This window comes from Papaver somniferum, unplaced genomic scaffold (genome assembly GCF_003573695.1).
Source record: "Papaver somniferum cultivar HN1 unplaced genomic scaffold, ASM357369v1 unplaced-scaffold_21, whole genome shotgun sequence".
NCBI classification, from domain to species: Eukaryota; Viridiplantae; Streptophyta; class Magnoliopsida; order Ranunculales; family Papaveraceae; genus Papaver; species Papaver somniferum.
The window spans coordinates 8596266-8611148 of record NW_020631041.1 but is presented as its reverse complement, the minus strand read 5'-3'; the positions used below and the strand labels follow the sequence as shown (position 1 = coordinate 8611148).

Below are 14883 nucleotides of genomic sequence, written 5' to 3'. Positions count from 1 at the left end.
TATCATTACGAACGATGGAGCTGGTATGGGATTGTTACAACTTCGTCTTACATCTTTACTTCTGGGGCATGGTGGTTTGGGCTTATTCTTTATGGCTGATGCGATTCATTATGGCTTCGATGATCCAGATACAACCCCTTCGATCTGTTATTTTACGTATCATTTCTTTATTAGGTCCTGATCTTTGTCTTGAGCGAACTATGGATTTATTTTCACGTGCATGTCCTGGTGTCAACGTCGATCTAACTGTCCCTCATCCCATGAAATTTCCGGCAGTTAAATCTTTTGAGGTTGTTATGAAAGAGATGCCTGAGAAGTTTTCCATGACTGCTCGTGATTGTGCCCTCTGAAAATGTAACAAGTCCAATCATGCTTCAGATTTTCTCAAAGTTCTACCCGTTGAGGGACTAACCAGAGGCTTGGGGCGCGCCAATTTAGTGCAGTTCTTTGTTATCATTTGGGTATCCCCCTTTTATTGTGGATGGTCTTTGTACCTTTTGTGACTGGGACATGGATTGTTTTGGAGATCACGCTTTGCATTGTGCTCACAAGGGGGGTCTCAAATTTCGGCATGACCTTGTCAGAGATACTATTGTGGATATGTGTTATCGTGCTGGAGTGCCTGCTAGGAAGGAAGTCTTTTTGGGTTTCTTATCCAATGATGGTGGGGCATTGAGACCTGCGGATATTATCGTTTACAACTGGGATAGGGGGCGTGACGTCTGTTTAGATTTGACTGGTGTGTCTCCTTTTACTGGAAGAAGAGTTCGTGATTTTCAGCCAGGTTTAGCTTTGAGGAATGCCATTTCGAGTAAACATAAAAAATACTTTGATAAATGTTTGGCTCAAGGATTTTGCTTTGGTATATTAGGTTTCACGATATTTGGGGAACTTGGCGAGGATTTTTTGGATCTTTTAAAGAGGTTGCACAATTACTTGTGTAGGTTTGATGTTAGTGCAAAGAAATGCAATTTATTCTTCATAGATTAGTGTTGGCACCCAACTGGTGACAAGGATTTCTACAAGTTGTTTGAAAGATATTAAATACATTTGTTAGTTTGAAAGTAACAAAATCATTGAGGTTCAAAAAATTTTTTTAGTAATTTTTAGATTTTTTATCTTACAAAATTTCCAAAACAAAAATACAAATCCGATTTTTTCAATTGTAAATCGGACGCAGATATGATGTAAATTGTTAATTACTAAACCTCCATCCATAATTAAGTTTGTATTGGCGCATAGTAATACTGCCTTCTTCTTTTTTATTCTGCAAAAAAAAAAAGTCACATGTAGGTTGTAGCTTTCGTGGCATTAACCAATAACGAAGAATTCCCCAGATATATAATATAGGGAGTTCCCCAAATTTTCGGAACTTGCATCGGACAGAAACTTACCGGCCCGGTTAAAGAATTAGTATACTGACAGACCTGTGAGGAGCTAACCTGGGGTTTAAAAGATTACTTTGACCAAATACTCAGTCCTTTCGAAATGACATCATATGCTATATCCAAAATGAATATTGGCTTCAAAGAAGAATTCAGCTAATTAAAGTGTCAAGAATCACATGTGGGTACGAACTAAAGCACAAAAGTTGTCCAAATAGCTGAGCAGTCTCTACGTTAATGCGATATGGACTCATGGTGAGTGTTGCACGCACCTGAGGGTGCACTTAGGTGAGAAGCCATTGATATCTTCCCCTGGTACATGGTAGCTAGCTCGTACCATTCCATTTTCGTAGCAATTACTTGCCAAACAGATGCCCCCTCCACCATTTGCTTATCTAATAATCACATGTTTCCAATTTAATTAAGCACCTTAAAGCTTATGCATGTTTTTTCTCACCCCTTATCCCCCTTTATTTATATATGCTTGTTTAAATTTGAGTCAATGGAGAGGGCAAGTCTCTGCCGTTATGCGAGTTTGGCACCTATAGTATTCCAGCTCCAAGTTGCTCTTGGACATTTCACGAGCTGGAGTGTTCCAAAGAACTTGGGTCATGCGAGAAACTATATAAAACTTGTGCAAAAATCTTGTTCGCGTCCATGTATACTTATTGTTCTTCCCGTTTCTACGTACGCCTATTGTCTTTATAGCTGTAGCAATCTAGCTGTTTCAATTTTCAACCAATTCTCCTGTTCTTTTGTTGCAATTTTATTGTCAATCGCGGTAGTCAGTACATTTCCGATAAGCATGAAGCAAATATCTCCACTTTTAGAACAATTATACTAATGGTAACTGCAAGATGAAACTTAGCTTATATAAAGACAACTCTCTTTATTAATGTTTAGAAAATCTCTCAAAACTAAACACAAGCTCTAATGTTGCTCATATGATCAACCACAACTTTGGTGATCATATATATATAGAACTATGAATTCCTTTTCCTAGTCCTTTTACCTTATTACATGTCTTTCCTATTCTTAGAACTAGATGACTTCTAATTCCCTTAGGATTACATCAATTTCCTAATCTTGTCCTAACCAGCTTGTTAGTGACTTTTATGTTGAAGTTTAACCAACATTCTCCCCATTAAGCTTCAACCTTACCCGTGACATATCTTGTACTCCAATCAATTGTCTCATTTTTTCAAACTTGATCCGAGCTAATGCCTTTGTCAATATATTTGCTTTCTGCTCAGTTCCCGGTATGTGTTCTACGTTAATGATCTCCTTCTTGATGCATTCTCGTATGAAATAATACCTTTTGTGAATGTGTTTCGTCTTCCCATGAAACACTGGATTTTTAGTGAGTGCAATTGCAGACTTATTATCAATATTGATGAGAACTTTTTCAGGTTCTCTTCCATTGATTTCACCCAACGGTTCTTGAACCCATATTGATTGTTTAGCTGCTTCTGTTGCAGCCATAAACTCAGCTTCACAGGATGAGAGGGCTACCGTATCTTGCTTCTGTGAACACCATGTAATAGGTGCTTCTCCTAGATAAAATATATGACCAGTTGTACCTTTTCCATCATCTTGGTCAATATCATCACTGCTGTCACTATACCCAACAATTCCTTTTGATCCTCCTCGACCATACTTCAATCCACAGCTGATTTTTCCTCTTAGATATCTCAATATCTGCTTTATTACATCACCATGAGACTTGCTTGGACTCTGCATATAACGGCTTGCTACTCCCACAGAGAAATCCAAGTCTGGTCTTGTGTGTAACAAGTATCTAAGGCATCGAACATTTCTTCTATAACTCGTTGGATCAATCTCAGCTTCTTCTTGTGCCTTTGAAACTTTAAGTCCAAACTCCATTGGTATCTTAGTTGGATTACAAGTTTCAAGTCCTGCTTCTTTCAGAATTTTCCTTGCATAAGCTTCTTGTTTTTCTTCTTCTTCTTCTACGTTATTCTCAGTGTTTTCAATATTCTCTTCTTCTTCTTGATTAACATCATTGTTTCCATTGGTATTGATGATTATGGGTCCTTCGCCTTCATCAATTACTTGACCCCATCTCATGGGAAACATTCCTGGATCCCTACTTGGTCCATCATTAGTTTCTTTCCAGTTCCAGTTTGTTTTTTCATCGAACACCACATCTCGACTCACTATCACTCTTTTCGTTGTTGGATTGAATAATCTGTAAGCTTTGGATCCATGCTCAATTCCTAGATTCACAAGAGTCTGAGATCGATCATCCAGTTTCTTAAGAGTTACAGAATCAACTTTTGAGTATGCTTTGCAACCAAACACTCTTAAATGATCTATGTTTGGTTTTCTCTTTCGCAAACTTTCATATGGAGTCATGTCTTTCAGAGCTTTCGTAGGTATCCTGTTTATCAGGTATGTGGAGTGTCGTACAGCTTCTCCCCATAGATAATTAGGTACCTGCATAGCCTTTAAAGAACTTCTTGTCATCTCCATTAGAGTCATGTTTCTCCTCTCCACCACTCCGTTTTGTTGTGGTGTATATGGTGCTGTGAGTTGCCTTTTGATTCCATTTGACTCACAAAACTTGTTGAACTCTAAGGAAGTGAACTCTCCTCCTCTACCAGTTCTAAGCATTTTGATTCTGTCAAATGCTTCACTCTTTTCTTTCATAAGAATATACCACATATATCTTGAGAAGTCATCTATAATAACAAATATGTATTTGTTATTTGCTAGGGTTTGTGGTGTAATATGACCACATAAATCATCATGAAGAAGCTCTAATGGCTTTGAGGCTCTGAATGTTGTTGCTTTTGGGAAACCTTGACGAGTTTGTTTCCCAACTAAACATGATTCACATATTTTTGCTTCATCATTTATCTGTGGTAGTCCTCGAATCATCTTGTTCTGAGACATTTCCTTTAAAGTTCTAAAGCTTATGTGTCCTAACCTTGCGTGCCACTTCCATGTCTGATCTTCCAGTCTCATATTCAGACAAAATGGCTTTCCAATCATGAGACTTATCTTGTAGAGTCTATTCTGTGAGCGTGAGACTCTAACTAAAAGTCTTCCACTTGGGTCATGGACTGTTAGATAATCTTGTCGCATTCTAACATGACATCCAACTTCTGTAGCTTGTCCTAAACTTAGAATGTTGCTTTGTAAGTTTGGGATGAAGTAGATGTTTGTGACAAGCTTTTGTTCTCCGGTCTTTCTCTGAAATAGAATTGATCCTTTCCCTTCAATTTCTACAGAAGATCCGTCCCCAAACTTCACTTGTCCTTTGATTTTCTCATTGAGTTCAGAAAAGTAGTGTCTCTTACCAGTCATGTGATTGCTGGCTCCATTATATAAATACCAGATTCCTTCTTCTCCATCCTTTGATTCGTAGTTCTTTGGTATTAGTTTCCCTTCGTTTAAGAATATAACTTCGTGCATGAAAAGAGTTGTATATGCTTCCCTTGTTTCATTCTTGTTTGCTTCTTCCATCTTTTGTATTCTTTCAGGGCATACAGAGGAGAAGTGTCCTGGTTTATCACATCTGTAACAAATAATGTTTGATCTATCCTTCTTTTCTTTCCCTTGGTTTTGATCATTCTGACTTGTTTTTCTATCTTGTGAGTTAAACCTTCCTCCCCTTCTTCGGCCTCTGTTTACTCTACCACCTCTTCCACGACCTCTTCCTCTTGTCGCAGAGTTTTGTTGGTAAGAGTTTGTGTACAAGAGTTTTCCTTGAGTTTCTCCATTGTTTTCTCCATCAAGGATTCTTTCTTCATATGATTTCAATCTTCCAATTATATCTTCATAGCTAGTCTTCTTTAAATCTAAGACTTGTTCGAGAGAAGCTATGATATGAATATACTTGGATCTTGGTAAACTATTGAGAAACTTCTTTACCAGTTTATCTTCATCAATGGATTTTCCAAGTGACGCAGCTTTTGAGGTTATCTCTGATAGCTTTCCTGCAAAGCTATCAATAGTATCAGTGTCTTTCATCTTCACTCTTTCAAATTCAGACATTAAGGTTTTTAGACGGGCTTCTTTAACTCGATCAGCTCCGAGATTACGTGCCTTTATTGCATCCCAACTTGTAGAACAAGACATTCTGGTATTGCTTGAAAGAGTAATCCAATGGCAACATTGTTTTTGTCTGGGTCCAATGTACCAGTATCAATTGATTCCCAAACTTTGTAGATTTTCATCAGTACCTTCATTCTCATGGCCCATACTGTGTAGTTTGTGGCGTTGAGGATTGGAACTTGTATTGATGGTGGCGTGAATTGTTTTGCACCCACAATGGTGGTTCGTTTTCCATGGCTCAGAAACAAGCTCTGATACCAATTAATGGCAACTGCAAGATGAAACTTAGCTTATATAAAGACAACTCTCTTTATTGATGTTTAGAAAATCTCTCAAAACTAAACACAAGCTCAAATTGCTCATATGATCAACCAAACTTTGGTGATCATATATATATAGAACTATGAATTCCTTTTCCTAGTCCTATTACCTTATTACATGTCTTGTCCTAACCAGTTTGTTAGTGACTTCTATGTTGAAGTTTAACGAACATACACATCAAGAAAAGGTACTGCTTTAGAACTTTATTGTGTAAACTTTCAATATATACCTCTTACAACCTTTCTTTAAACAGTTTCCTTTTCACCAGCATTCTTCGACAGTTTATCCCCACACAACAATAATTCCCTAGTCAGTACAAACGCCTTCTATAAAAGCCACATATAGCATGGATGACCTTAATTATTCCCACAAGGTTATTGCACTGCTCTCGTGGGCTGATATGCGAAACTGCTCCACCCCAATAATCAGACAGCTTTATAGAAAGCATCTGCATATTACATCGATCCTTTATAAAAGATAGTATATATATATATATAAGGGTTGATATGGGACACTGCTCCAACACATGATCGAACACCATTATAGAAAGCGTTAACATATTACATCAATTCTTTGTAAAAGATCATCTGTATGGGCTGATATGTGACACTGCTCCATCATATAATCAACAGATCAATCCTTCATAAAACATTGAACTTCATATATATTTATATGAGTTATGATAGGTTGATTGTGAATTCAATCCCGTATATTAGTAATATGATGGAGCACTAAATGCCACTAAACAAAGTTTTGAAAGCGTGGGATTTCTTTTGGTTGGGGACACTAGTGCCAATCTACGTGGATTTCACTAGAATGGATTTGATGTATTGATAGCAACATGGATTTTATGAGTGGATGTGTTAGAGGTTTTCTGTTGCAACACACATAAGACAAACAATAGCTTATCCCGTAGAGGCAACTTTTTTGTAAAGTGAACAATTATTTAGCTAATTCAGGGGATGTTTCCTATTGGATTATACCGAAATTTGGTGTTCACGAGCTTCTCGTGCGAAATATGGTGTTCACGAGCTTCTCGTGCGACTACAGATGGTGTATGCGGTGTCATATGCCTCCATAACTAATTTGTAATTGCAGAGATGCACATGTTTTCTAATACTTTTAGTGTAAAAAGTGTCTCTGGCCTCCATAAATTTTTTAAAGATAAGAAAACACTCATTAATTTCTACATATTAATTGCGAAATTTTAAAACTACTTCAACTTTATATTTTGTTTTCTAAAGTTATTGGATAATAATATCAATGATCTGAGTCTGAAACTCACCAATATAATAATTTTAACCAATTAAAAAAAATAAAAATAAAATTGATAATTAATGAGTGATTCTTAATGGACGGCTCAAAAAACCGCCCTCTTAGTCCCGCCGTTTCGAGAGAGGGCCTGTTTGTTAGGATGATTTTTGTTATGATGTTTTTTGTTTAGGAATTTCCGATCTACTTTTGGAAAATGGGTCATTTGTCCAAATATTTTTAAAACATGGTTTAAATGGACGAGTAAAAATTATTATGGGTGAAATGGACACCAAAAAAATAGCAAGGATGAAACTGGATTCATCCTGACTTAAACTTAAAAAATAGCAAGGATGAAACTGGATGCATCCTGATGTAAATTAATAATAAGAAAAAGTATTTAAAAATGGGTAGGATGAAACTATTCACATCCTGGCTATTTTTACATTTTTGTCCATTTAAACAGTATCAAAATATAAATGTCTTTTTCACTCAGAAATGGTTGATTTTGGTCTTTTTAACCAATTTTGTGATCTACTTTTGAGTCGTTTATGGAATTTTTCGTATGTTATATTTTTAGTTGTGATTTTTTTACACAAAATTGGTTAAAAAGACCAAAATCAACAATTCCTGGGTGAAAAAGACATGTAAAATTTGATATTGTTTAAATGGACAAGAATGTAAAAATAGTCAGGATGTAAACAGTTTCATCCTACCCATTTTTAAATACTTTTTCTTATTTTTAATTTACATCAAGATGCATCTAGTTTCATCCTCGCTCTTTTTTAAATTTAAGCCAGGATAAATCCAATTTCGTTCTTGCTATTTTTTTGGTGTCCATTTCATCCATAGTAATTTTTACTCGTCCATTTAAACCATTTTTTAAAAATATTTGGACAAATGATCCATTTTCCGATTTTTTTAGGACAATGTGTCCCTCCTCTAAACTACCGTTTTAGATTCGCCACTTTGTTATCCCGATGTCTTCTTTGCTTATAAATGTAGTTCTCAGTGCTTGAATATATACCTAACACATTTGGTTTTTGATTCAATCTCTATTAATTAATAGTCAAATTCAATAGAGTAATTCCCTAATCTTTGCAAACGGTCTTATATTTCTGTAATTCATGGCTCCGATTAATATACAGGGGAACGATTTTTGGATGATAGCATGCACTGTAATAATAGTATTTGCATTGGTGAAGTTCATGTTTTCCAAAATATCTTTTTATCAATCTGCAAATACAACGGAATGGCCAGCAGGTCCAAAAACACTACCCATAATTGGAAATCTTCATCAGTTGGGAGGAGGTGTGCCCTTACAGGTTGCCTTGGCAAACTTAGCCAAAGTTTATGGAGGTGCATTTACAGTTTGGATTGGAAGCTGGGTTCCAATGATCATCATAAGCGATATCGATAACGCTCGGGAAGTTCTTGTTAATAAATCTGCCGATTATTCCGCTAGAGATGTACCTGATATTCTTAAAATCATCACAGCAAATGGGAAGAATATTGCTGATTGTGATTCTGGTCCATTTTGGCATAATTTAAAGAAAGGTCTTCAAAGTTGTATAAATCCATCAAATGTTATGTCTCTATCTCGTCTACAAGAAAAAGACATGCAAAATCTCATCAAATCCATGCAAGAAAGAGCGTCACAGCAGAATGGAATTGTAAAACCTCTTGATCATGCCAAAGAAGCGTCTATGCGATTACTGAGTAGAGTTATATTTGGTCAAGACTTTTCAAATGAGGATCTCGTTATTGGTGTGAAAGACGCCCTCGATGAGATGGTACGCATAAGTGGGTTGGCAAGTTTAGCTGATGCTTTTAAAATTGCTAAATATTTACCAAGCCAGAGAAAAAATATTCGGGATATGTACGCCACAAGAGACAGAGTATATAATTTGATTCAACCACATATCGTCTCTAATCTTCCTGCAAATTCTTTCTTACATTTTCTTACATCTCAAGATTACAGTGATGAAATTATTTACTCAATGGTACTTGAAATTTTTGGTCTGGGAGTAGATAGTACTGCAGCAACGGCAGTTTGGGCACTCTCCTTTTTAGTCTGCGAGCAGGAAATTCAAGAAAAACTTTACCGCGAAATCAACAACCTGACCGGTGGGCAAAGACCAGTGAAAGTTGTAGATTTGAAAGAGCTGCCATATCTACAAGCCGTGATGAAAGAAACATTGAGGATGAAACCCATCGCACCACTAGCGGTCCCTCATGTAGCAGCAAAAGATACTACACTCAAGGGGCGGAGAATCGTTAAGGGTACAAAAGTAATGGTGAATCTGTACGCTATCCATCACGACCCTAACGTTTTCCCTGCACCGTATAAATTCATGCCAGAGAGATTCTTAAAGGATGTTAATAGTGATGGACGTTTTGGTGATATCAACACAATGGAAAGTTCGTTGATACCATTTGGTGCTGGTATGAGAATTTGTGGAGGTGTAGAATTAGCCAAGCAGATGGTAGCTTTTGCTCTTGCAAGTATGGTCAACGAATTCAAATGGGATTGTGTTTCTGAGGGGAAATTTCCTGATCTTAGTGAAGCTATTAGCTTCATTCTCTACATGAAAAACCCACTTGAAGCCAAAATTACTCCTCGTACAAAACCTTTCGACAGTAGATAAAATCTTATTTTTATCAAACTGCAAGTGTATGTTTATGTAAAATCAAGGGTGAAGATGCTTGATCTTAGTGCACCAAAATGGTGGTGGCTATGTAGGAGTTAGATTAGCTCTTGATTTAGTAATGTTTTTCTTTATGTAGGAGTTAAATGTTTTTCTTTGCAACTTCTGAAGTGTGTGTTTCAAGTGTGTATTGTGTGTGTTTCAAGCGTGTGTGTAATTACTGCCACCTGACAATTAAAGTGTACGTTAGTCGCCGGCTGCATCTGTCACATCATTCTTGCGTTTTTAAATATCGTAGTGAAATGTTATTTGGTTGCAACTGTGCATATCTGTAACTGTGTGAATTACCTGTACGTGTGTGTGTTGCAGGTGCTACTTCCTCTTTTAAGTCTCTCAGGTGTGTCTGAGAAACTTCAACGCTCTTATTATTTTCCTTTTGTGAGATTTACCTTCTCTCGCCCGTTCTGAATATTATTTCACTTTACATTGAAGATTGTTGTTAGGTCTACTAGATCGTACAAAACCTTTCGACAATAGATAATGGGAAGAGAGAATTTTATTAGATAAAGAGGAATGTACACAATCTACCAAAGGTAGACAAGCAAGAAAACAGAAGAACTAAGAAAATTAAGAAAACACAGTTTTCCAGTGGTCGAGTGTGTAAGAGAAGTTGATGTGCATCAGGGACGGACCTAGGAAAGATAAATTTCCTTTTAAGACCCGGACTAGAAGCCTTGGTCGAGCAAAAAAAAAAATGGCTTGTGGACTGGGAAGCCTACCCGGGCTAAAGCCCCCTTTAGCCCAGCTGTAGGTCCGTCATTGATGTGCACTCTCTTCCCTGATCTACGGCTGGGGATAGTCAGACTGACGCAGACAAGACAGGGGCAGAGGACAGCTGTCTACCGCAGACAGAAATCTCAACTACCCGCATTAAATACCCTCAAACAGCATACGTGTCAGTCAGCCTGTATTGGAAGCGCAGATAGCACTGCGTATCCAGACAGAACACGCAGATAAAGCCGAGAACACGAAGACTTCTGAGTGAGTGGCACAAAACACAAGAGGATAAGGTTATAACGGGCTTCAGAAGTGGACCTCACGTAACCTCCCTATAAATATCCCTCTCTCCCAAGTGAAGAAGGGGCCGAAAAACATTGAGAGGAGAATAGGAGAAAGACAGAGAGATAGAGAAAGTGTAAATGAAGTTCCTCATGCTACGCAGGCTTATATTGGTCTCAAAGTCATTCGACTATTTCTGTAACCTTCATACATATAATGAAAAACCCAAACCCGTAGACAGATATCTGAGTGATGAATCATATAAGTTAATCGTTTCATCTATATTCATGCATTTACACTTTATATGTTCAATTCGATACTTATGGTATATCATGTTCGTACATTTTATATTTCATCCGCTATTTATCTTATTGTATGAGCCAAGAACAATGATTGTAGTTGATGAGACGAGGAAGAGTATTAGAACTCTGAGTCAAGAATTCAACATAACCTATCCATTCCCCTCAGGCGCATCTTATTTACTGTATTGTCATGAGTCTGCGCGCATTATTTGTGAATACTCATATGACACCAGATATTTGTGTTCACAATCTGGCGCTAGAAACATGGATCTTCATCCCGGTAAAAGATTTATCTTCTCCTGTGACTTGTTTCAGGCTTCGTTTTCTGAAAATAACGATATATGGAACACTACGGTTTTTTCCGTTCATGATTTCAAAAACCAAAATTTTTAACAGATCCGCGTTTATCTAAGTAGATCTGATTCTTCATGCATTTTCTAAGTTTTCACGTCTTTGAAAATCAAAATTATGAACAGATCCGCGTTTATCTAAGTAGATCTGATTCTTCATGCATTTTCTAAGTTTTCACGTCTTTGAAAATCAAAATTATGAACATATCCGCGTTTATCTAAGTAGATCTGATTCTTCATGCATTTTCTAAGTTTTCACGTCTTTGAAAATCAAAATTATGAACAGATCCGCGTTTATCTAAGTAAATCTGATTCTTCATGCATTTTCTAAGTTTTTAGGTCTTTGATTATCAAAACTTCGAACAGATCTGCGGTCATCTACACAGATGGACACCTTAAGTATTTTCAAGATTTTACACCTTTGAGGACTCAAAACGCTAATAGATATCACGTGGGGCCCATTGTTTTCGTGATTTTTTCTCTCTTTCAGGAAAATATTAAAAGATGAAGAGAAGCAAAGATGTCGGGAAGGCTAAAGCTCCTTCAAAAGAGATGCCAAGGACAACCCCAGTGGTAACTAGGAGTAAGCAGAGAGGTGAAAAGCTAAAGGCAGCAGATAGGGCGCAGGATAATGCAGAAAGCATGGCCCCCATCAATGCCAACATCATCGCAGCAAACGCAGTAAATGCCGCGGCAGCCAAAGCACGAGCTTCAAGAGCTGGCGGATCCAAAGTTGGAGCTCCCAGAGTAACCAATACTCAACTACAGGAACATCAGGAAGTCGTGGCAGAGTCAGGAATACAACAACCCTTCTATGGGATGCCCTTAACCAACGAACAAAACATACCCTTTCCATCCAAGCAACCGCTTCTAATAGCAGGCCAACCCTCACAACAACCGTCGAGGTCCCAAGGTGCACATTTAGACCCACCAGAACCAGTAATACAGATCGTGGATGAGGAACAAACCATAGCCGCTGATGACCAATTGCGGGCAGGAACACCAAATCAAGGGTCAAATCATTCCGCTCAGATGATGGCCGAGCTGACAGAATTAAGGAAGAACCAGAAGGCATACGCAGATGCTGTGGCGATATTAGCACAAGAGAACCAGACACTAAAGGAAAGAATCATTCATAGGGCAGAGGTAGAAAACCAACGCGACGAAGCCAACTCCAAGTCTGTAACACCTAATCAAGATAGAAGAATGGTGATTGCAAACAACCCACTTCCATTGAATCGAAGAGGAGCAAGGAGCAGCCAAAGATCATACCCTGATTACAATCCCGAGAACTTGGACTACTACGACGGTACCACCTTCCCATGAGAAAAATCTATCATTCATGAGGAACACCAGATCGCAATGAAAAGTCTGCGTACTGAGATGCTGGCAGAAATCAAGGAGCTAAAGACTAGGCAGGGAGGCGGAAGGCTAGAGCAAGTGATGAAGGAAGCAAACACTACCCCGCTGACACCACACTTGGCCAGGGCTTCCATACTGTAGAAGTGTTCGGTTCTTTCTTTCGATTGCTATGACGGATCAACTGATCCTGCGGCTCATCTTCGATATTATAATCGAATGATGGCCCGTTGGGATAACAAATACTCCATACTGTGCAGATACTTCCCATCAAGTTTAAAAGGGTCCGCGTTGTCATGGTTTGATAACTTGCCATCAAACTCCATCGACTCCTACGAACAACTCACATAAAAATTTCTAGCAACATACATGTACAACAAGGTTGTCAATACCGGCATGGACAAACTATTATCGCTGGAGATGAAATACAAAGAGACCATCAGAGAATATACTAATAGATGGCACAAGATTTTCCAAGCTATTGACAACGTAGATCTCTTGGTTAGTATCAACTGTTACAAATCGGGGATGGACAGGATGAGTCCTTTATTTGTCGAGATCCACTGAACCATCCCTACCACCGAAGGAGATCTCCGGATAATCATAGAAAAGCATGCAAGGTTAGAAGAAATTCAGTGTGAAAATCCCAGAGCTCATACTCAACGTCCCACACGCATAAATTCCATGGATCAAGCCAGCGGGTCCAAAAGAAGAATCACAGAAGAACGTCCCAACGAAGAAAGGAAAGAACGAAGGGATGATAGACGAACAGGTGATCGAAAATTTAAAAATCAAATCTATACCAAGCTGAATACCAGTTATTCGCGCATCCTGAGAGAGATCAAAGGGAGGGAGAACTTCTATTGGCCATGGTCCAAGGGAAAGCAGCCTCCTAGATCAGAAAAATCCAAGAAATACTGTGAATACCACTGTTTCAACGGTCATCAAACAGAAAAGTGCAAAAATCTCAAGATAATGATTCAAAAACTAATCGACGCAGGAGAACTGAAGCAATATATACGGAAGATTGATAACGAAGATAGAACCAAGAGAGGCAAGCAGGTTCAGTTACCAGAAGGCAACCGCACCCTCAACACGATTTCATGTTCAGAGATTCAAGGACCATCCCTAACCGCCCAGATTGGGAAGAGATTGAGAAAACAATTCGAAGATTATTGTGAGCTTTATAAGATCGATGGGAAAGAGGTAAACGAGCACGAAAAATGGATGGACGCGCCCATGACTTTCGATGCAGACGATGTGGAAGAAGACATGGAAGACCATAATGATCCTCTAGTCCTCACACTCCCAATAGCAGGGTGCAATGTCAAGAAAATTCTCATCGATGGAGGAAGCTCAGTCAACGTCCTTTTCTATGACACGTTCAAACGTATGGAACTCAACGGCGAGCAACTGCTGTCATCTTACTACACCATCTACGGATTCAACGGTGCAGCTACAAATCCCCTAGGGGACATTGTCTTACAAGTAGACGCAGGGCCCATGAAAGTGGACACTCGATTCAGCGTCGTAGATGCACCTTCACCTTACAACGCAATCATCGGAAGAAGATGGGTTCACAAGATCAAGGGAGTAGCGGCAACCTACCATCAATATCTCAGATTCCCAACACCCCAAGGAGTCATGGAAATTAAAGGAGACCAAGTAACTGCGCGGGAATGTCAAACTTTACATAATCAGATCAATAATGAGCGGGAAGAAAAGCACCAGTCCCGAAGAGCCAAAAATAAGGAAATAACCATAGACACATATCTGGAAGAAATCTCCGGAAAAAGCCTTCTGAACGTAAGCACCACTGGCAGCGCAGAAGCCAGCACCTCCGCGACAAAAGAAGACGGGGAGCCCACCAAATAGCAATCAAAGAATGTTCCTCTCTTGGGGGAACCAAAACCCACGTTTACACCTGTCGAAGCAGCTAAAGAAGTCAACATAGGTACTGAGGGAAACCCGAATATTATCAGAATAGGCACCTTGATGGATGAAGAAAGAGAAGCCGCGCTAATCAAACTTCTAAAGGAATACGCGGACATCTTTGCTTGGAAATTGGGGGACATGCCGGGAATTGACCCAAAGTTAGTTCATCACGAACTTCGAATAAAACCAGGTA

General features: G+C 38.6%; 1 protein-coding gene across 1 annotated transcript; it reads left to right on the top strand.

Moving 5' to 3' along the window:
• Nucleotides 1-8048: 8048 nt before the first annotated feature.
• LOC113339274 (salutaridine synthase-like) lies at nt 8049-10015 on the top strand. The gene has a single exon (XM_026584575.1). It carries the CDS (start codon nt 8165-8167, stop codon nt 9683-9685), a length of 1521 nt encoding a protein of 506 aa, XP_026440360.1. The 5' UTR covers nt 8049-8164; the 3' UTR covers nt 9686-10015.
• Nucleotides 10016-14883: the final 4868 nt, after the last annotated feature.